Here is a 22,042-nt window from a genome sequence, read left to right on the forward strand (position 1 = left end):
ACAAAATCATTGCTAAAATCGATAGTTTATACTAATGGTTTTTGTACGCGTTTTGCAATCATTTTGGTATTTAAGTTTTACCCGCATGTTCTTTCGGTTTTGATTATGTGCTAGACTTACTAGTTATAGTTCATCGCTGCTTCTGACTTCAAACGACTTGAACTGTAATTATGAGTCAGGGTTAGGGTTAGAGTAAGGGTTAGTTAATTAAGTTATGTTTAACTTTGTTCTTAACTTGGCAGGATTGGAGAGAAGAATACATTCATCCTGATTACTGGAAAACGTTCAAAACTATCCTATCTGTCCCAATGGTACACTGATTTAAACAAACTACACTGAATTGTTACACATTTACGATTGACTATGCAGCCGTGTCCGGATGTCTACGTCTTTCCACTGATTTCAAAAAAGTTTGCTAAAGAATTGATCGAAGTATAAGAATATGGACGATGCACGTACACACACGTACACACACGTACACACACGTACACACACACACACACACACACACACACACACACACACACGCACATGCACACACAAACAAACACACAGAAACACACAGACACAGACACAGACACACACAGATACAGACACACACACAGACACACACACACACACAGATACAGACACACACACACACACACACACACACACACACACACACACACACACACACACACACACACACACACACAGACACACGCACACACAGACACAGACAGACACAGACACAGACACAGACACAGACACAGACACACACGCACACACAGACACAGACACAGACACAGACACAGACACACACACACACAGACACACACACAGACACACACGCACACACACACACACAGCCACAGACACAGACACAGACACACACACACACACACACACACACACACACACACACACACACACACACACACACACACAGGTATGTGTTGTATTGACTATTGTCTGATGATAGGAAATAGAGAATTATGGGCAATGGTCGGTAGTGGGGAGAGCTAAGGTTTGACGTCAATTTCACCCTAATGTAGAAAATGTGTATGAAATCACGTACTCATTATTAAAGTGTTAATTAAATAAAATAATTGCGTCGTGTAAAATATTAAATCTAATAATTAATTTGTGTTGTCTCAACAAAGCCAAAAATCTATATAAAGGTTAAATTAAACAATAAATAATTATCCATATTTTGAAACCTCAATATCCCAGCCTGTGTAGAAACCAAATAAATAAAACAATATACACAGGTTGGTATACTCAGATTCAATTTTTTATAGAACGACTTGGGTGACGATAGCCATGTTGAACCACATACCGTAGATCTTCGACAGGTGCATCCTTTGTGATTCGTTTGTATTATCTTAAAGATACCACACGCTCATATGATTAAACAGATTGGTTTTGACGATCACTGGAAGCAAATTTTCAAAAATTATGTTCAGCCCGTTCACCAGCATTTGTTTTCCAATTATCAAGTAAGCGTCTCAGCATACTAAATGATATGATGTATACATCGAGCATGTTTATACCAACTGTTTCTGTAGGCTGAGCTATTTCTCGGTTCTGTTTTGAAGTTTACTGAAGGAAAACTCTCGTGGTTACTTCCGGAGAAAAAGTCCTATTTCAGCTCAACCGTCTTTTTGTCTACTGTTGACGTAGATTATCAGGTGCAATAAAGTGAATGATAAATATACAGCCAGCGGTGGCGCATTTGTGCTTGCTGGAGTTTCAAGACCGTATAAATGCTGTTGTGTAAGTGATCTCGTGGGTGTCCTTCAAGCAACCTTTCACTGATGTTGGTGATGTTAGTCTTGGTGCGTGTGTTTTCTCTTTTTGTTTGTTTGTTCGTTGTGTGTGTGTGCATGTGTGCGTGCGTGCGTGTGTGTGTGTGTGTGTGTGTGTGTGTGTGTGTGTGTGCGTGCCCGCGCTTCAACCTACGTGTATGGTAAGCTATAGATTTTGCAAAAGTTCATGTCAATTGCCTTTGCTGTGTGTCCGAGGCGAGTGCTCGAGTGTATCACATAGAAGTATACAACATAAAACGTCAATAATGAATCGAGTATACTGTTTCAAGCTTAGACAAAATAAGGAAACGAACGTACTCGCTCAAGTTGTATAGACGAATATAATTAATTAAAGACAATTGAACTAAATTAATTAATTGCATTGTATATTAATTATATTACGTTTACTCATCAAAATTAACAAAATAGTTCACATTATGATTCTTTTGCTTCACTATTTGCGTTTGTTCAGGGCGATGGATGTCGCTTCATGCGTCACGATTGCAAAACTAAGGACCCGTCTGTTGGACACGTCATGCTGCATCCGGGAATAACGACGCATCGGTACGAACGGCTAAATATACAGCAAGGCACATCGTACTTGGCTGTCTCGTTCATTAATTGAATCGTGATCCAGCTATAGTTTGCGGAAAAGTAACAGCATTGTGAAACTTAGTATCTGTTATTGTAGGCATGTGTAGCTACTAGACTCTATAGCAGTAGACAACAGTTTCAATGTGTATAGACGTTGCTCGCTGTTGATTGGTATGCATCACTAGGTGCGGTGCGTATAGATTGAGAACAAAGTCGTCTGCCTCAGAAGGCAATTTCATAGTGTGACGGTAATCGTAGTGAGAACAAGTGCAAAACAAATGGCGATGTTGCGCATTTGGCTCCCTAGATGGTTCTCGACCTAAACATTCTGTTTCAGGTCTTTACGTACAGTACAATTTTCGTAAATTCTATACACCAACAGATGGTCTGATACGTAAGATTTCGAGCTACGAGTCTTGTTGCCGTTGAATGTATATTTGAACTTGGTGCAATTTCACACACTTGATTTCTTAAAATAAGTTTGCTTAATTAAATGTCAATAATAAGACTATAGGATTGCATTCAATGTGAAGAGTAAATTTGAAAACATCCAAGCATGAATTTGATGTAATGAAAAGAAAGAGGCATTTTTATTGTTGGACTCAACATCTGATACACTAAATGATGCAACATTAGATACAGTTGTCTAAGCAACGCTAGAGTCACCTTGAATGCTCTAGCCAAACAAGTCGCTCCAATGAAATCGGCAATAGCTGATACTAAAACACGAGTGATTTTCAACCACTACAACATGCATAGTTCACTTGTTTTGAGTAGAGTGTCGATCATCATGCACGTATATACTACAAAGCTCATAGATATAGTAAGTAGTTGGGTAGCAAACCTTTCGAAGTTTATAGTTAGACTTTCAACTTCTTTGCGTTACTATTTGCTGGACGAACGGTTTTCCTAACGTTTCCTTTCCTCCTGGGTTCAGCCTGGTTACTTGGTTCAGCCTGGTTACTTAGTTCAGCCTGGTTACTTGGCTCATCCTGCTGTATATCCATGGAAGCATTCTGAGTCCAGACATAATCAGTGCAAGATTATTATTGCATTAATCAAAATACCTCTTTGTCTTTGCAGTCTGCAAGTTCATCATTAGTTTCCTGCTGGTCATTTAGTGCCCGGTCCAATGCCGCTGGGTTGATTCGAAAGTCCCTTGAAGTGCTACGTTTGAAGTTTTCCATGAGATTTACCTAGAATGATAATTACAAGTTAATGCACAATACGGTGGCACTTACAGCGTTTAAAATAGAAGGAAAGATGAAATGTATGCTAAAAAAAGTAACACTTGCTGCTAGTGCATATTAATCTATCGACATGATCGACCGCTTGCCACTACAGTCAACCTCCCAAGACTTGCTGCCCATTCCATTTGGAAGTTAATGGGACTAGCTGCCTACTTGTCAAGCTAAACTAAATGTCAATGACGCAAAAAGAAATCCTAAAAACTAAATTTAATAAAATCATCTCTTCGAAATTTGTATACCGTACAACAGTAAAATAGACATCCATGAATTGAATAAAAGTGTAGTTTAAAGACAGAAATAGCTTAGCCGCATTTTGTGGCCACATCAAGGTAAAATATAACTTAACAATTATCTTTCTTTACCTTGGACTTTGTTGACAACTGAATAAGGACTTTTTCATACTGCTCAATTTGGTATATCAGGTTTGGAACTGTCTTTGTCTCACGAAAAACGTGACCCCGCGCAGTCTGTGTCTTCTTGCCTTTACCCTTCTTCAGCACAGCTGGCTCAGCCACTTGCGTACTCTACGTTTCAATTGAATTGGTCAGATTTCACCAAAGAAAAATGATGCATCTTGTTGCTAACTTGAATGTACGTAATAAGAGAGTAGACTTGGGGTTGTAGTCTTGTGGCAGTGAGCTTCACCTAAAATGGTCAAACATGACCCAGGCTACTTAGTAAACAACAAATATCCATCACATAAATGTGCAGATCATGCTTACCAATTTCTCAAATTGACCAGATAGTTCTCCTACGCGTTGGCTGTAGAGAGCAAGAAACTTAAAAGATCAATGTTAGAATATCTAAAGAAGTCTGGTTGAATTTGGAGACATACATATTTTGCTGCCGTACATAGTGAGCCGTAAGCTCGAGTTAGTACCTACATGTGAAACATAATATTGCAACTTAATCTTGAGCGTATATAAAGTCTGTGCATTCAGTTATACATTAAAAGAAAGAAACACATTTTACTGTTTGGTGACAGCCACCAGTCACAAAAGACAAACTATCTATCACAAACTGTAACTAGTAACACTTGACAAATTCCTAATAAAATATATGTACCTTTATTAAAGAGTCAGTGACAACAGGGAGAATAGCTGATTGACTAAGATGGTGAAGTGACAGTACAACACCAGCTAGGCGAACACAAACAGCATTCTCTAGCCTCTCTTGTGTCTCAACTCCCTGTGATGTTTCAACAACTAATACATCTAACACAAACACTTGATAATTCAAGCTAGTATGTGAACTGATACTGTCGCACCTCCAGATCTGACTTGGCTCTTTAATCGATTCACCATCCAATCGATATCTCCCAGGACAAGATCCAGGTGTCCCACCACAGACAGCTGCATCAAGTACAGGTACAGGTCAAAGAAATGTACGCAAGAAGGCTGTAAAGGCATTAAGTACATAATTTGAAGTCATAAATGACAAAAAAATTAATATCTCAATAACATGATATACAAGATCATTTGCTAGCAAATTTCTTCATGAGAATTTTCAATAACTATTGTACCACATGAAATACATAGTCAGTTTGCTATAATATCACGTTTGTCTACTATAATCCTCAATTACATATTTAGTGCATATCAGTTCTCAGCCAGGCAGATCTTCAGCTAGCTCACATACACGTCATTTAACTACTCAACAAACTACACTTTGAATAGCTGAGATTTCACATAATCAGTGAATTAAGTTTTGTTCCTATTGAAAAAGTGCACAAAAACAAATAACCAAAAGGATATTTTAACATAACTATTAATTAGAAAATAAACACGTTCAACCCAATAATTCATTTCTATCTAACAACATTATTTGCATATTACAGTAACAACCACTCCTCCAAAGCCCTAAATTTAATATTCTACTCACCATGACCGTAGGTGAAGCAGTGGTAGAAGACACAATGCTATAATTGCGCTGTTCAGCAACTTCAACATCCTAATTAAAGCAATAGTAATTATTGTATTTCCAACCAGACAACGGTTTAAAGTGATATTATATCTGTTGCACCTCCTCTACATCTCCCAGTTGGTAATGGACATCTCCTGATAGTTTACGCATCTAGAATATCCAATACAACAAGTGATGCACGTTCAAATAAAACAGTATAATGAACAAAACGCACAGAAGCAAAGAAATCAAATTTAAAAACAATATTGATGTAAGCAGCCACAACAATTATAAAGCTAAACGTAAAAAAGATATACAGTAACATTTAGATTACAGCCATGATTAATTTAATTGAGCCTAGGTTGCAGCAAACTAATGCATTTCATCCTTCAACTGTACTGTTCACTAACCACCATTTATTAACATAATTAAATCTACATCATAACGTGAACAGAACGCAAAGACATGCAGACTGTTCATACCTAACAAACTGAACTTACCAATGAAGTGCCTGACTTCAACTGCAAAGTCAACGAAAACAGCAACTTCAATAAAGCTTTCACAAGGATGTGATCGTCTAGGTGATGCAAAATACAGATATAGAGATCTTAATATACACCCAAAAAATCAGTGCACATTCCCATTAGTCGATTGCAATTTTGGTGACAAGCATATGCGAAAAATGCTGCATAATAGAACAACGTAGAATATCTGATTGTGCAAGTATCATAACAAAATAGAAATAAGTCATGCACTAACAGTAAGGAATGCTTTTTATAGTTCTGCTATGTTATTGATGCAATGAAAAAATTCATTTTCCGATCTTCGTTGGCCGAAAAATTAAGCTCAAGTAAATAACGGATGCTTTCTGAAGTCTAGCTCTAGAAAACAGTACAGCGTATATTATATAAAGTATTCTTCATCGGTAAAAGTCACTCAGACAAATCTACAAAGCTCCACTGTCCAATCACTAAGTTGCCATTCTCAAGGAACTGACAGAATGTCAAACAATTTAGTTATGTAGAGAATCATCACAGTTTAATTGACACTTATTCCTAGTCCATGTAGCATTCATGTCTAAAGTGTCTCTCGATCTCTGCTAAAGAGCAAGAGTCTACTTGCTACCTTAGGGTGTTAGCATACATTGGAATAGCATCCTATAAACTTAAGCTTTGACTAACTAACTGAAGAGCTAGACCAGTTGATCAGCCCAGAGTTTTGCCAAAACAGGTATACTGTCCAATAGCACACACCTGACTAGTACTGGAAGAACAGATGAAACAAAAGTTAGACCAGTGAGTCTGATATCTGAGTCAGGTAGTGACAACTCTATACACATACCAATGGTTTGCTCTGCGCACAGCTTTTGGCACCAACCATATACCTGCTGCACCTGACACACAAAACTCAGATCATCAAGTTCACTAATGCAAATTCTACATGCTGTTTATTGTGTATGTGACAAATTCCAAAATGCATCATGTTTCTTCAAATAATGCATTTGTTTTAATTAATGCCATAGCTTGAAGAGTGTGTTACCTTCAAATCTATGCCACAGCAAATTAACATATGCATAGTCCATCAATCATAAAATGCTAATATTTTACATATTATTGCAGCATACAATTAGTACTACTAACAAGTACTCTAATTCAACCACGTCTTGCTCATCAGCTTTTCTCTCTCTTCATCTCCATTCTCATCAACATACAAGGCACAAGTTCCTTCTTAACTGGAATATGATTGAGATTCTATCCTCCCTAATAATGCCTGCCTACACTATGATGGAAGCTCTTTTCTTAAAGGTTGATTCCCTTTATATGTCTAGAGATGTACACTGATAACAGAAATAATGACGATGTTTGAGCAAAATGTACTGTCTTGATCTTGCCAGGAAAGTCACATAACTGCCTTGCGAAGATTTCTACCATTTGATTAGGTGAAAACATCGTAATGTATGATACAATACCACAAACTATGACTATCTACTATTTAGTTTAAATTTTGTACTAGCAGATGAACACAGTGCGCAAAAGCCCCCTAGAGACCATAGTCTAGCTACAGTATATACATTGCTGCTCAGTGACAAATGCAAATAAAAATGTAATATTCAGTCCATATGAATCTCAATTGAACAAAGTGATACCACGCCTTACAGCTAACTAAAATTAAAGCAACATCGCCACTTAAAGAAGGCATAAAGATATATGAACACTCCTTCAGTAACAGTAGTCTGTAACGTTCTTCACATTACATCTCAAAATGAATTCAACTACACTGTACAAACGGTTCTGCACAAACTGAAGTTGTATTTAAGAAATTAATTAAAAAAAATTAATGCAAAAATCATTCTATATGTGCAAAAACTGAAAAAGTTATAAATTAACTACACTGAATTATTGTAAAACACCACTACCTAGTTTAATTAAGTAATCTGCTAAGACATTTACTGGGTGATAAACAAAGATTGAAGCAGATAAAGCTGTACAGTACCTCTTCACTGTCCTGTACAAGTTTCTGTGACAATGTCTCAATAAGAGACACAACCAGTGCTGCTTCTCTAGGTCTAAATGGACTTTCACTGTCAGAGAAAGAGGCCATAGCCACTTTCTGAAAAGCATGCAGAATGAAATCAACTAATTTCTACTACTGCTGTTAGTATCTTCTTGCCTGCAATTTCTTGATGTGCTGATGAAATTTACGTTGTGCAGCTGAAGAAGAAACACCACCAGATGCAGCATGAGAAGAGCTGCAATCAAGAAACTCGAAAAGTTTCTGTGGATAGTGGACGCAAACTGCCTTAACCAACTGACAATAACCATCCAAGCAAACTACAATCACTGATTTCTCCTATAGAAATAAAACAGGACAGTCACAAAAATTCCATCAACCACAATCAAACAGTCGACTAAATTTAAAAACAACCTTGGTTGATTCCAATTCTTCTCCACCTGACTGAAAATCTAAAGTAAATCTTCTGAGCAAGTTTCTAACAATCAAAACAAAAACACATGTAGACATGGTTAACGACATGTCAACATATTGTAAGCATACTTTCCCATGATACAGCACTGATCAAAGATAAGAGATGGATGCATCCCAAATGCACCAGCACAAGAACCACTTTCTTGAATCTATGAAACAACTAGTCCATTCACTTTCTCCAAAATTAGACTCTGATATATACCTGTTGTATCTTTTGCACAGCTACTGCAGCAACATGCTGAACAAAGTACTGATTACCTCGTAACATTGAAAGAGCTTGCTGATGACTTGGAACTGAATCACTGAATAAATTCCATCAACAAAAAAGTGGTTAAGTGGTGCTGTGCTGATGATTTTCCTACCTGAATAATGCGTTTATCAATTTGACAGTGCCATGGAGAGACAAATGATTTGATAGCTTTGATGATACCAGTCTGTGACGAACTCTGCCAACTACAAAAACAATAACTAGAAGCATAAACATTGCTCTTGCTATAGAGTTACAAACTCAACCTAGTAATTTGATACAATTTACAGTAACGGTTTCTTTTTCAAATAGGCATGACCAAATATCATTCAAACACTTGAGCATCCACAATCTTCAACACAACATAAAATCCATTACCCACTGCAAAACAAACCACCACATTTGCTGTTCTCTTTCACTTCATGCTTCATTGGTCAGCTGGTCTGTTACAATGAGGGAAACATACGAACAGTGTACACCTGCTTTCCAGTTCTTTAGTTCAGCAAATTACAAAGGCACTGTGCTGTATATTGAATTAATTATCAGTCTAATATTTAAGCCATTTTAGTATTGACTAGATCTGCTTTAAATTCAATTGAAATAAGCAAAGACAAGCACATCTGAGTACATTCGGTTTAAATGACAAATAGGTATAAGTCAACTCATTATGTGCTACAATTATAAAATTGTGCAAAAGTTTGTTTACCTACAACTATAAGTATTTACCTACCTCCTGCAGACTTTTCTTTCAATAACAAAAAGAGTGTCCGATAAGCTCCAAAAAGTTTCAGAATGACTTCAGAAGACTCAATGCTACAAATAAAAAGCTGCTCAATTGTTCAATCTAACACGTATAAAAGGCATGCAACTTGCACCTGAATCCATAGGTCAAAAAGTTGAACTCAATTAGCGCCTGATTCAAGCAAAAAGTTTCAATGTCAACAAATAGTTCATCAAACAAGAACAATGTACAATTACACCTCATATATTCCTAGCAACTGCTCAGCATATAGCTTGTTTTTTACACCAACACTGTTGCCATGACAAAAATCAGAAGACTTGTCCTAATAAGCACAAACAGTAATTTTTCAGATAGGCAGTAAGTTATGCAAACAGTATAAGTAAATGCAGCAGATTCCACACAAGTAATTACTTAAAGCACAATACTCCTGTAAAAGACATATGTAGTTCTTGTCAGAGTTAATGAGCAGTTGAAGAATTGTGTGCATGCTCTACTACAAGAACGTATGCACGCCCATCTTTGCACTGCTGTGAGTACTTGCCCAAATGACAGTATCTGAAACTTTTCCAAAGTATCCATTGATTGCTTGCATGTCCAAATAGACAGTGCAGTACAAGTCAATGCCACATCCAATGCACAATTCTAAACAAGTGGTTGACCCAATGGTTCTACTGTTGATTTTGAAGATGAAATGAGATTTCTCCTGTGCTGTGAGCGACCACTGTTCAATATTGTTATGGTACTTTAGTCATGAATTTTCAATGCGGAATTGTTTACAGTAGTTAAAATTTCAAGAAATTCAAATATGCAAGCCTTCTTGCTTGAACTTTAGTTTGCAAATATAATAACGTTAAACATTAAAGCATTAGCAGAAAACTTGGTAGCTACAAATTCAACTCTGACTACTGACAACAATTCAAAGTGGCTATAGCTCCTGCACTTAACAAAAAGAAAAATGACAACAAAATAATGACAATAAAACCACAACACCTCACTAGTTCAAAATCTTCCAGTTCACATCTCAGGATCCTCTTTGTCAAAGAAACTAGTGATTTCTTGCATTTGCCAACAAACTCTATGTCACAGCCTAAAACAATACAGCATGCCTTAACAATTGTTCCCTGCATGTCTGAGGCTAGCTAGCTATGGCAACCCCCAAAACTGAATAGTGTTTAGTATGTGCATCAACCAATCTGCTACTAAAAAGTATCCACTTTAAAGCCTTTTTGTGCAAAAATATATATAAAGTCAGCAGAGCATACTGTTGTACTATAAACTAAGCACTGCAGAACACAATCAATGAACCATAAATGGCAGCCATGAGAACAAATATCACATTGTCAAACTGACAAATTTGTTAAATCAAAAATGTGACAATATCTCCTTATTCAACCAAACATTCAGCAATGCGTATTGTTATTGTTATTGCTATGTCACACACAGGAATACCAGGTGTAAAAAAAGAAAATCAAATAAGAGAAAAAAGAATAAAATACTAAAAATTATAGGCAATTCATGTCAAGTGACAATCAATGATAAAAGGTTCATTCAGGTAAAGATGAATACATTACATTACTAAAAATACACTAGAAGTTTACTGACCATCATGTTCATCTTCTGATGTCTGGTCATCATGTCTGACCACACAAAGTTGAAGACAACTCAGCAGATTAGCCTAAACAACACAAACTACAGCTTACTTTAGTCTCAAATCACAAAAATATACCTATTTCTTATTGGAATAATCACTATAAATTGTGTTTGTCATTTCTGTAGCTACTTTAGCAAACTATTGGTGGTGAGATACAATACAATCTACATGTACATGTCCTGGTCATAACTGGATATGTGCCAACAGATCTGTTTGCAAGCCGGACATTATAGTTTCCATTCGAAACATCTTTCACCTACTAGATGAAAGTAAAATGATTCCATCAATAAGTGTATAACCCATGTGTATATACATTAGCAACATGTTGAGAAGACTCCACATAAGTCATTTTAATTAATACTTCTGCGGTACAAGTAAATCTAAAATCAGTCCAATTTAGCACAATGACAAATAATTGTGCCTGTGCAAGGTATAAGATCATTATATCACTATGTAACCTCTGCTAAATGTATCATGCAACTACTTACTAATATAAAACGCAACAGCTACAATTCATAAGTAACAATGTGGTGTATAAAAACACTAGCAACTGTACAAAGCCTTGAAGTGGTGAATTCTGCAAACCAGCAGCTACATTATTTAAATGACCAATCCTAACAAAGATCTGTCAAACTAGCTGCCTGTATTTGACCATGAGTGCATATGATACAATTTATCTCTGTTATATGTATTGTCAATAACTGAACAACACTCAGACTCCATGAAAGATTGACAGCACTTTATTGGTTATAAGTACAACTGATGTCTGCACATTCTACGAGTATACACGACTCACACACATCAATAAGACATTATAAGCAGAGACAGATTACTGTATGATCAATGGGCACAATATGAATGGTAGAGATGAGGTAAATTTACTCACCAAAGGTTCAAACAAATTAATTTCACCAGCAGTTCCACACAAACATGGTGCAAGCTTGATTGGTGGTAGCACATCATCACCAGATTCAAAGTATTTTTCAAACTATAGCAATCAGCAGCAAAGTTAGCATGATGCATGTAACTGGCAAATTTTAAAGAAACAGTAGGTTGGGCACAAATATGCACAAATGCATGGACAAACAAGTATAGCAGCAAACAGAAAACCAACCGACTGACTGACTGGAAGTCATAGTTATGCATACACAAACACACACACACACACACACACACACACACATTCATTCATTGTCCGCTACTTGTACATACACACATACACACACGGTGGAGTGAGTGGTCGACACGACCAAACTCATTTATGGCTTTGCTTGTGTCTCCAAAGACCAATGCGTGCCATGCAGGAGCGTCCACAAACATTGCATGTAAAGTTCCCACTCTTAGAGATCGTCTTTTGTTCCTGCCTTTTTTGTTGGAGTGTTTTCAAACGTTGGTCTTCAAAATGATCTAGAGATTCTTTGCAATAAGATCTGTTTGACGCATGGCTTTCACACACACACACACACACACACACACACACACACACACAAACACACACACACACACACACACACACACACACTGTCACACACACACACACACACACACACACACACACACACACACTGTCACACACACACACACACACACACACACACACACACACACACACACACACACACACACGTTCAAAGAGAGACCTGTTGGTGCAACAATTCCAATATTGAACCACCAAGCTGTGAGTTTAGTCTAAGAATATTGTATATACCCTAAAAAACCAAACACAATCTTATCACAATCACTGACAGTATCTTAAAATGTTCCTACAAACATCATAAAGAACTTGCTTAACTTCACACTGCTGTGTAAAACATCGTCTCAAATTGCCTAAAAAGAAGTGGTACACGTGTACAACAATAATTATTATGCACTGCAATATTGTTGCAAAACTTCTGCTTAAAGAAGACATTACTTAAATCTATACAGTCACAAATCTACACAATTTCTTGGATAGCAAGCAGCATGCCGAGCCAAGTAATAAGTGCACTCTAGCATCCACACAACACAATTCTAAACCATATGCTGAAAACTGCATCTTACCGAGAATCTCTAAACAAAGGACTTCATTACTGGCAGAATCTGGCCGACAATGAACATCCACTTCAACCTGTTTCAACAAGAAAACAAAATGCCATGCATATGCATGTTGAAATGATCCCACTTGACTTAACCTGACTAAGATGAAGGGATTGACTAAGTGGCTGGCTGCTTGGAAGAACAGCACCAATAACCTATGGTCACAAAGAAGTAACTACAATTGAACAATACCACATTATTCTACAACATTCTAGAAACATATTATACACCAGTACATTTTCAAAAACTTTAACAATAATTCACAGTTTCAAAACCATGTTGTCTAAAGTAATTAATTAATTAACACCTTTGTGATGTGATGATTATGGGATTTGCTATTTTTGTTGCCAAAAACTAATAACCTGCAGCCTGGCTAAACTTTCTTTGCACATCTGAAAGTGCTCAATCATGTTATATCTTACCAATTGAAAGAAAATAACTACAAAAGTAAAACTAATTGTCATTTATAATAAATTTAAGTGAAAGAATTCTGGTTCATCACATGAATCATAATAAGAGATGCCTATAAATAACGCTAAACATCTTGCTACACCTTCCTTACTCTAATCAATTTTCTAAACAAAAATTTCAATTGTATTAAACAATTCTATGTTGAAAAGCCATTACTTTACGTATGCACATGTTCATAGAATTAAACAAGAACGATGTTAGGCCAAACCAAATAATACATCTGTTTGGCGTTTTTTTTGCCTGCCTATGTCTCAGTACCCTAATGCTTTGTCTGCATTGGCACATGCCCAATGCAGACATCTTTGACCATCTTTGACCACTCCAACAGTACGCTTGCAACATGGAACCAGGTTGACCTTTCTGCATATGTTAATCAAAGCCCACCAGGAATACAGGCCGAAACGATTTTCACAGTAGATGTAGACGCAATGTCCTAGGCAACAAAACTTCATTGACCACAAAGACCATCTTCTGAATGCATCGCTTGCAGGTGAAGCAAGACTGCATGTAGAGTTCAACCACCAATTTGTGAATTAATGCTTATAGCATAGTGACAACACATGCATTTGAGTCCGACGATTCTTTGTCCATCGTTGGGCGTGTTTCCACTAGTGCCTAAACTGGTTTAACAAGTGGTTTAAGCTAAACTGGTTTAAGAATTGACCTGTTTCCACCTGCACTAAACCAGTCATATCTTAAACCTAAACCGCTTCAAGTTAAACCTACTTCAAAGTAGGTTTAGCAAAGTGGTTTAGGTTTAACGATCACGTGACAGTAGCACGCCTGTTTAGATCACTTCTGACAACGTCGTTTTGATGATAGACTATTTTGCTGGGCTAAGATTGCCCTAGAAGATGTAAGGGTCGCTAACTAGGGGATTGAAATCAGCAGTTACACAGAGAGAGGACGGTGACCTTGGTCATCGTCGTGCAAATTCCTACTAGCAGATGCTGAATTAGTGAAAACCAACAGTTTCTCTGACTCTGTGATAGAGCAGCCCAATACTTCAAATAAGGTGTTCCTAGACAGTTTGTTTTGCACATCCGGGATGTGCAAGTTCCTAGTGGAAACAGCCGCTTTTTGAACTGGTTAAGTTTTAAAACGCATTTAAGCTAATCTAGTTTAAGGTGCAGCTAGTGGAAACACGGCCTTATTAAACAGTGTCTGTGTCAAAAAGATTTTAAGAGGTCTATTATAATATTAACAGTGTAGCATAGAAATACATTTTTAATGTCAGGTCTACACTGTGAATCCTTAAACGCAGTCATACAGTGATAACACATTCAAAATAAAAAAGTAATAACAAAAATATTATATTAAAAATTTTTGGCTGCCCACCTATACTTCTTGGTACGTACTGTTAACCCTCAACCAGAAATATCATTCAGAGTGGTCATAACTAAATAATAGTCACAAATTTATTATTCCTCTTGTAACTTGTAACTGTTTACCCTCATGTCAAACATGCTTGGTAACACAAGACCAGCTCTATGTCAAATTCTTTCACAAGTCTGATGAATAAATAAGAACAAGTAATCACTGGTCCAGCCCTTCTGTTTCTGGTATTGTGATTCAACATGATCTATAATAATACTATGTTATCACCTACTTCCATCTGTCTACATGTTGCCTAGTTACCTGCAACACTAATGAAGTTCCTAACATTTCTTTAATTAATTAAGCGAACAATCATGAGTGTCAATGTAACCAGTTGTAAATGCAACCCAGAGAATTCTTTACCTCCAACTTTAAGAAATCCTCAACAAGACTGACCTTAAATTTCTGCAACACCAAAAGATATCCCATCACTGCAATCTTTCGTGCTTCCACTTGTCTACAATAAAGATACCAATAGTCATATGTTGCAATGCACACCACAGTACCAAGTATTGATCATCTGTAATGCAGTGACACTGCATTTAGTACAAACCTAGAAAAGAGTGACTTCCTCAATACCAACATCAGTGAGTTTCGAAGTGGCAAATTGACTTTGAGAAGTGGCTATTGGTAGCAGCAATAAAACACTTTCAAGCATCCATTAGAAAATAGACAAATCACCTCAATGGCTCTAAGTAGACCATAAGCTGTCCGAACTGGAAGAAAGCTCAAATAGTCAAATATCTCCCTTACCTAAGCAACAGTAGTAAATTCAATAAGGCAACACTAATTAAAACTAGCACCATAGTTGATGCAAGTCAATGCAGTAAATCAAACACAATTCTTATTATGAATTCAAAACCGAAGTAGGTCCACATAATTCTTACTTTGCTACGCGAATCAATTAGAAATTGAGGACATGAAGCAATAGCACCAGCTAGAAGATCTGCAAAACAAATATACTACATGCAAGTCAGATCTGCAAAGTACTGTCAGCGGCACAAAATAATTTGTTAAATGCTGTCATACAGCAGAAGCTATGTGCGTTGGTTCACAGACAGATAACTTCCTCGTTAAGTGTCCAAAAAATTGTGGATGGCACAGTAGCAATGTTTATACAGAGTAATTGACTTCATGCTCATAAACATTGGCTATATGCACAAAACAAGTAGCTACAAGACTTGTTTTGTAGTTGCCAAAGACATACCAGCATTAGATTCATTGTTGCTGTTTATAACCAAAAGGTCAACATGACAAAAAAGGACCCCACCTACAGACTATGGGACACAGTAGTCCTTCTGGTTTCGGCTTCTTTCCAGTTAGTAGTTAGTATGAAAGATACCTTTGTTACAAAAAAGCTAAAACTCTACTAATACTAATAATAGTGAAGTGGACTTCGTCATCAAATCACTCTTACTTTTCCAAACCAATTTTCTAACAATTAATAAAACCAAGAAAACCTTATTCTATTTCTGCTTCTCCACACCCGGTTGTAAGATTTAGCATCAAATTATGCCATAGCTTGCCATCACTGTGACTTGAACTTGCAACCTCGATGGCTCCCGGATATACACACTCTATAGAATGATTCTCTAACCAACTGAGGCATAGCACCACACACACACACACACACACACACACACACACACACACACACACACACGTGCACACATACATCTTAAACCTTGAACCTGCCCATCGTAAAAGTGATGATGGCGGTGTCCTTAAGCAAGAGCCCTGGACAAATAACTAGAGTGTTTCGTTAACTGTTACAGAATCAGCTGTGTCTGGTGAGGTCGCCCTTCCGACAAAAACATCTACGACAAGGGCAAAGATGGTCACTGCTCTGTTGTTGGCCGCACAATCATTGGACCTCTTACGTTGACTTCTAATTCCTATATCGCAGAATGTGTGCCACTGAGATCTATCCTGTGCTAGGCTGTACCAATTATCCCAATTCCAGTGGCTCGCAGATCAGATGTTATTCTATCACGCCACCTCTTCTTGGTCCCATGGCATGGTCTCTTCCTTTCTAGCTCACCAAACAATAACATCTTTGGTAGTCTTTCCTCTCCTATTCTGCCAAGGTGTACAAGCCATCTTAGACGGTACTCCATCACTAAGTCTTCAAGTGGCTCGAGCTTCCATACCAAACTCACATGCAAGTTGTTTAGAAGTAATTCTACATGTATCTTTCAATTGTTTGTATTTTGTCAACCCTAGTATAGTTCTTATGTGCCGATTGTGAAAGGAACCCAGCCGCTTCATACATGAGGCTTTGATAGTCCACGTCTCTGCTCCATGAAGAAACACACACACACACACACACACACACACACACACACACACACACACACACACACACACACACACACACATGTACGCACTTGACGCTACTGAAGAGCCAGATGAAAAGGTTACACTAACCAACTTCTAATATTTACAATATTTATGCAATTGTTCAGCTAATAATTGTACATTCTATTAAAAGAAACAAACCAATGTAGTACGATGTTGTTGGTCTTGTTATAATTCTGTTCAGTAATTGCTCCAATATCTCAGCTCTGACAAACTCACGGCTCTGCAAAAGTTATGTGATACACAAAAGTCAAGACTAGAAAAAACAAACCTTGAAAGTTTCCAAAAGAAGCTTAGAGCCCATTTCACAAGCTCTTTGACTAGGACTCAGCCAAACTGTTGCAACAGAGTCTAAAGAAACAGCCATTGCACACAAAGTACTAAAATCTAAAGATAAGCAGTACTGATCTTTCTTCTGCAATTCAGTATTTATGATATACTGTCTATCTAGTCCTTGGCCTATGCTAATTAAAAAAATTATCAATCATAACGTCACTTACCACACATTGTATGACTGCAGCAGCTACGAGTAATAGAAAACTAATTGTGTGTAAATTATTTTAATTACACATATTTTATACTAGACATTGTACAGTAGAAAGAACCTGTTGTAACACCAAATATGCAAATTCTGAATTCTGGATACTTGTGCACACTTAACGTCATAAGGACAATTTCTCCCTATGGACACTGGTCTCTAAACCCCACTTACCTATTTAACTCATGTATTCGACTTCTGGTTAAATGCTCAAACACTGGGTGGTAACACAACAGTGTGCAGCTAATGAAACACAAAAAATAGCATTACATCTATTGTGCACAGACTGTGGCTGTCTTGTGTAGCTTTTATTTGTACAATGTAAATTAGGATTGCCTTCTGAGTCTCTATAAATTGACACACTACGGTATGTTCGTAATAATTTGAACAGACAACGAAAAGGTGATACTCTTCTTGCAAAAAGAGATTTCAGACTTATCAACAGTAAGACTTACATTCCTACTGGTATCTATTCTAGCGCGTATTTGTTTGGGACCTTTCTAGAAACAGATAGAGTGGAAAGGCTCGCTAGCGTGTTTGATTGTGCACCTTTCTTTTCTGGATACCATGAACAGTTTCCCAAACCTTTCCGGAAAGGGATAGACTGGAAAGGTATTTACGCTGTTCAATTGGTAACTTTTCTGTTTCCGAAAAGATAGCGCGAATAGACTTTCTGAGCTATCCTACCATCAGTACAGATAGAAAGGATAGAAAACACACCTATAGACACGTAAAACTTGTGTCCATAGCTTCAACCTTCCAAATCAACGCATTCGCTTAGCCTAGCATTTCCAGCCAGGATCTGCGCATATTCTGGATTGCCTGCACCAAAGTCTCTGATTTCTCATGCTCGGCAGAACAAACTCCCGAAGAGTTAGTAGACATTCTAACAGGTGGAAAAGTGGATGCTATGACAAAGACCACACACACATGGGGTGATTCTGATACAAAGGCACTGATTCTCCTATACGCCAAATTTGCCAAAAAATTCAGAAATCCTTCTTTCAAAAAGAAGAAAATATGAGAGACAGTTGCAGCTAGAATGCACGAGATGTCATTTCCTGTTACTGCTCTTCAATGTGAGGGATGGTGGAATATCTCACAAAAACCTACCAGGAAGTAGAAGACCACAACTACCAAACTGGCAAGTCCATACGTTTGTCATCAGTTGATGTTTGTAGAAATGTGACTTCTATAGGGAGAGATCGAAAGGAATGAAGGTATACCAGACAAATGGCTGAAATTTATGGTCATAGGCCAAGTGTCCAACCAGTGGCTACTATGAGTAGTTCAGGAGAACGAGACCATGCTAGATCACCTTCTCCATTAGAAATTTCTGAGACTGAAGGCACAGCTCTGACGGAAGATTGTACACCAACTCCATCAAAGAAGGCAAGGCGATCAGTGCAAAGTGGTAGAGAGACAACAAAGGAAAGTTTTATGAAGATGATGATGAGTTGTAGAGAGGAACGTGAGAGGCAACACCAAGAGAAAATGAAGATGCTGGCAAAGATGCATGAGGACAAGATGACTCTAGTTTCCGGCTTACTTGATGCAATAAAGGGTAGTAATACAAGTACGTCGTAGTATATAGTTTAAGATATCATAGTTCGTACTATAACTTACAGTGAGTATGTGTACTTTAATTGCTTACAGTATCTGTGTAAAGGTATACATATTTAGTACATTAAACGCATGCACGAGAGTTAATGTACTGCTTGATTTGATCACGTTTGCCTACAGCTCCAAAGTCCGCACCACATAGTCTTAGATATTCAATTTCTAAGTCATTTACCTCTGTGCCTGCACAATCATCATCACCAAGAAATTCTGCAATATCCTTGTTATGAGACAAACAGATATTGTGCAAAACACAAGAGACAATAATCATCATCGGAATCTCTTTAACCCTTGTGACGTCGACGAATTTCATCCTCCTCCATCTTCCTTTAGCAACGAAAACGCTCTTTCGATTACCATTCAAGTTGCGGAGTGACAGTAATTGTAATTTATATCTTCCAGTTGCATGTGGCCGTAGTCTCTGTATGGTGTCAAAAGCCACGTGTTGAGAGGGTATGCTGCGTCACCTAGTATGTGGGTTCCTTGCATGGAAACATGTTTCCTGGATTGGATTGTATCCGATCAAATAGATCGGAATTCCTCAAAACTCGTGCATCATGCACACTTCTCAGCCAGCCACAATAGCAATCCAGGAAGAACATATTGTGATCACAAAACAGTTTGCAGTATGAGAGACGGAATTTCTTTCTATTTATATAGCTATCTCTATCCTGATTAGATGGTTTAATGGGTATGTTGCTACCGTCTATAGCTCCTAAAAACATCTGGAAATCCTTTGATGTTCTCGAACCCTCTTTGTATTCTATCAACTTGGGATCCACGAGGCCATTGGATTGCAGTGTGTCGCAGATAAAATGCTACACATCTACAAATTTTCCATACGACACCATGCACTGTTGACTCAGCAACAGCAAACCGATCTGAAGCTGACGAAACGTTTCCTGAGTTCCCAGGTACCATAACGTTATCAGTAATTGATATACTACTGGTATTGCAACTCTTCCTCCACAACTTCTATCTAAAGACAGCTCCTTCCAAGTGCTAGCCTTGTGCACCAACACGTCAAACATCGATCTACTTAAATGGAAATGCCTCCAAAAATCCTGATCATAATACAGTGGAACTACTTTCTCGACATAACCTAGAATGCGAGGCTTGCTGTCTTCTCTGGTCCACAAGAGGGAGCCAAGTTCCATCAAATCATCCAGGAAATCTTCTTCATCGTCAAATTCTTCGATATCAGCAAAAATCCATTCAAGAACGGAGGTCACAACAGAAGTATACAATGCTGCCATCTATTAGAAGAGTTAGCTGAAGGGTATACCGGCGTCATGACTGCATAGGTAAATGAACAGCCTACCGGCATGGTAATGCATCTAATGTACAATAAATTAGTCCTACGTTACCTCACTGTCATTGCTTGTGTTCTCTAGTCAATGATTTTACAATTTTATTTAGAAAGATGCTAAGCATGCGCATATAGCTCTGTTACGGCCTCGTCTATCTCGTTTCGGAAAGGTTCTGTTCGATTGGTAAATGTGCTCTGTCTCTTTCCACCCCATCCAACCTAACCTTTTCCAGAAAAAGAGTCCCAAACAAATACGCCCTTAGTCTTTTTTGTCTGAACTTCAGATAATCTATATTTCATGTGGCTCACATTAGAATTTCTATACTGAGAGCTATCAAAAAGGAACCATAAAAGACCTCTAAATGGAACAAAAAAACTAAACGCTATTGCAGCTGTCTTGGTTATCAGTAGCCTTGTTGAAAGGATACCTGGTTACATAAGTAAAAGCCAGTCATACAGATTGTGTACACAACGACAACCAGTTGTGTAATGGAGCAACCAGACATGCGATTACCACACAGTAGCATTACTACATAGAGTTGCTTGCATTTAATTAGAGCATCCAGTACAGCAAGTAAATACATTAATGATAGATAAAGAAATACCATTTCCACTTCTCGGACTGTATGAATCCATCAGTAGAAAACCAAACTGGACCATTCCTTGAGTAACATGGTCCCACCCAGACTTGCTGTCACATAAAAGTGACACAATGACAATAATGACACCAGCTATTGGACTTTGTCTATCAGTCACCTGTTCACTACAGTTGCCAAAATTTGTTCCTCGACATTGACAGGTACAGAAGTATTTTCTGTAAAGAACAACAAATATCAGTAAATCATAGACTCAGTGCCAGACTGTTACATGACCATCATAGAAAATCAACAACTATAGTTGAACTATGGTACAAAATTCTTTATCAAGAGTATAAGATTGCTACTTGAAAAGATCACTCAATAACAAAACTGAATTAATGGATATAAGAGTTAGACACGATCATTAAAATATTTATGTTATAGGCTCTGCCTTGTTGCCTGCAACGGTCCATTCTTGCACAGTAGCATCTCCATAGTCACACTATAATTTGTGGTATCATATATGCAAAATTAAATCTGTTCAACTGCACATA

At 37.6% G+C, this 22,042-nt stretch overlaps 2 protein-coding genes across 4 annotated transcripts in view; one reads left to right on the forward strand and one right to left on the reverse strand.

The window, feature by feature from the left end:
• Window positions 1-2,658, forward strand: part of LOC134188295 (multifunctional procollagen lysine hydroxylase and glycosyltransferase LH3-like) — a 12,864-nt gene extending 10,206 nt beyond the window's left edge. The window contains exons 15-21 of the mRNA XM_062656494.1: window positions 243-311; window positions 370-432; window positions 965-1,009; window positions 1,284-1,337; window positions 1,401-1,481; window positions 1,551-1,673; window positions 2,263-2,658. Coding sequence (XP_062512478.1) covers window positions 243-311; window positions 370-432; window positions 965-1,009; window positions 1,284-1,337; window positions 1,401-1,481; window positions 1,551-1,673; window positions 2,263-2,415 — 588 coding nt within the window. The 3' untranslated portion in view covers window positions 2,416-2,658. The remainder of the gene's footprint in view (window positions 1-242; window positions 312-369; window positions 433-964; window positions 1,010-1,283; window positions 1,338-1,400; window positions 1,482-1,550; window positions 1,674-2,262) is intronic.
• A 293-nt stretch (window positions 2,659-2,951) lies between these two features.
• Window positions 2,952-22,042, reverse strand: part of LOC134183649 (Fanconi anemia group I protein-like) — a 28,864-nt gene continuing 9,773 nt past the window's right edge. Inside the window, exons 11-46 of one of the 3 annotated variants that reach the window (XM_062651250.1) lie at window positions 21,667-21,724; window positions 21,516-21,601; window positions 17,715-17,794; window positions 17,585-17,666; window positions 15,973-16,031; window positions 15,767-15,838; window positions 15,639-15,709; window positions 15,482-15,542; window positions 13,333-13,392; window positions 13,202-13,268; window positions 12,933-12,988; window positions 12,802-12,870; window positions 12,048-12,149; window positions 11,113-11,185; window positions 10,506-10,597; window positions 9,749-9,832; window positions 9,644-9,681; window positions 9,499-9,581; window positions 8,884-8,974; window positions 8,724-8,823; window positions 8,591-8,670; window positions 8,462-8,525; window positions 8,207-8,386; window positions 8,030-8,146; window positions 6,878-6,929; window positions 6,037-6,113; window positions 5,657-5,707; window positions 5,516-5,584; window positions 4,902-4,986; window positions 4,700-4,848; window positions 4,470-4,514; window positions 4,357-4,413; window positions 4,220-4,279; window positions 3,997-4,158; window positions 3,452-3,580; window positions 2,952-3,400 (exon numbers count right to left, since the gene is read on the reverse strand). In XM_062651250.1, the coding sequence (XP_062507234.1) occupies window positions 3,245-3,400; window positions 3,452-3,580; window positions 3,997-4,158; window positions 4,220-4,279; window positions 4,357-4,413; window positions 4,470-4,514; window positions 4,700-4,848; window positions 4,902-4,986; window positions 5,516-5,584; window positions 5,657-5,707; window positions 6,037-6,113; window positions 6,878-6,929; window positions 8,030-8,146; window positions 8,207-8,386; window positions 8,462-8,525; window positions 8,591-8,670; window positions 8,724-8,823; window positions 8,884-8,974; window positions 9,499-9,581; window positions 9,644-9,681; window positions 9,749-9,832; window positions 10,506-10,597; window positions 11,113-11,185; window positions 12,048-12,149; window positions 12,802-12,870; window positions 12,933-12,988; window positions 13,202-13,268; window positions 13,333-13,392; window positions 15,482-15,542; window positions 15,639-15,709; window positions 15,767-15,838; window positions 15,973-16,031; window positions 17,585-17,666; window positions 17,715-17,794; window positions 21,516-21,601; window positions 21,667-21,724 (3,017 nt within the window). In that variant the 3' untranslated portion in view covers window positions 2,952-3,244. Of the gene's footprint in view, window positions 3,401-3,451; window positions 3,581-3,996; window positions 4,159-4,219; window positions 4,280-4,356; window positions 4,414-4,469; window positions 4,515-4,699; window positions 4,849-4,901; window positions 5,032-5,515; window positions 5,585-5,656; window positions 5,708-6,036; window positions 6,114-6,877; window positions 6,930-8,029; window positions 8,147-8,206; window positions 8,387-8,461; window positions 8,526-8,590; window positions 8,671-8,723; window positions 8,824-8,883; window positions 8,975-9,498; window positions 9,582-9,643; window positions 9,682-9,748; window positions 9,833-10,505; window positions 10,598-11,112; window positions 11,186-12,047; window positions 12,150-12,801; window positions 12,871-12,932; window positions 12,989-13,201; window positions 13,269-13,332; window positions 13,393-15,481; window positions 15,543-15,638; window positions 15,710-15,766; window positions 15,839-15,972; window positions 16,032-17,584; window positions 17,667-17,714; window positions 17,795-21,515; window positions 21,602-21,666; window positions 21,725-22,042 lie in introns of all 3 variants that reach the window. The other 2 variants (XM_062651245.1, XM_062651237.1) reach the window with 2 other exon arrangements.

Source organism: Corticium candelabrum, chromosome 1, assembly GCF_963422355.1.
Source record: "Corticium candelabrum chromosome 1, ooCorCand1.1, whole genome shotgun sequence".
In the NCBI taxonomy this organism is placed as follows: Eukaryota; Metazoa; Porifera; class Homoscleromorpha; order Homosclerophorida; family Plakinidae; genus Corticium; species Corticium candelabrum.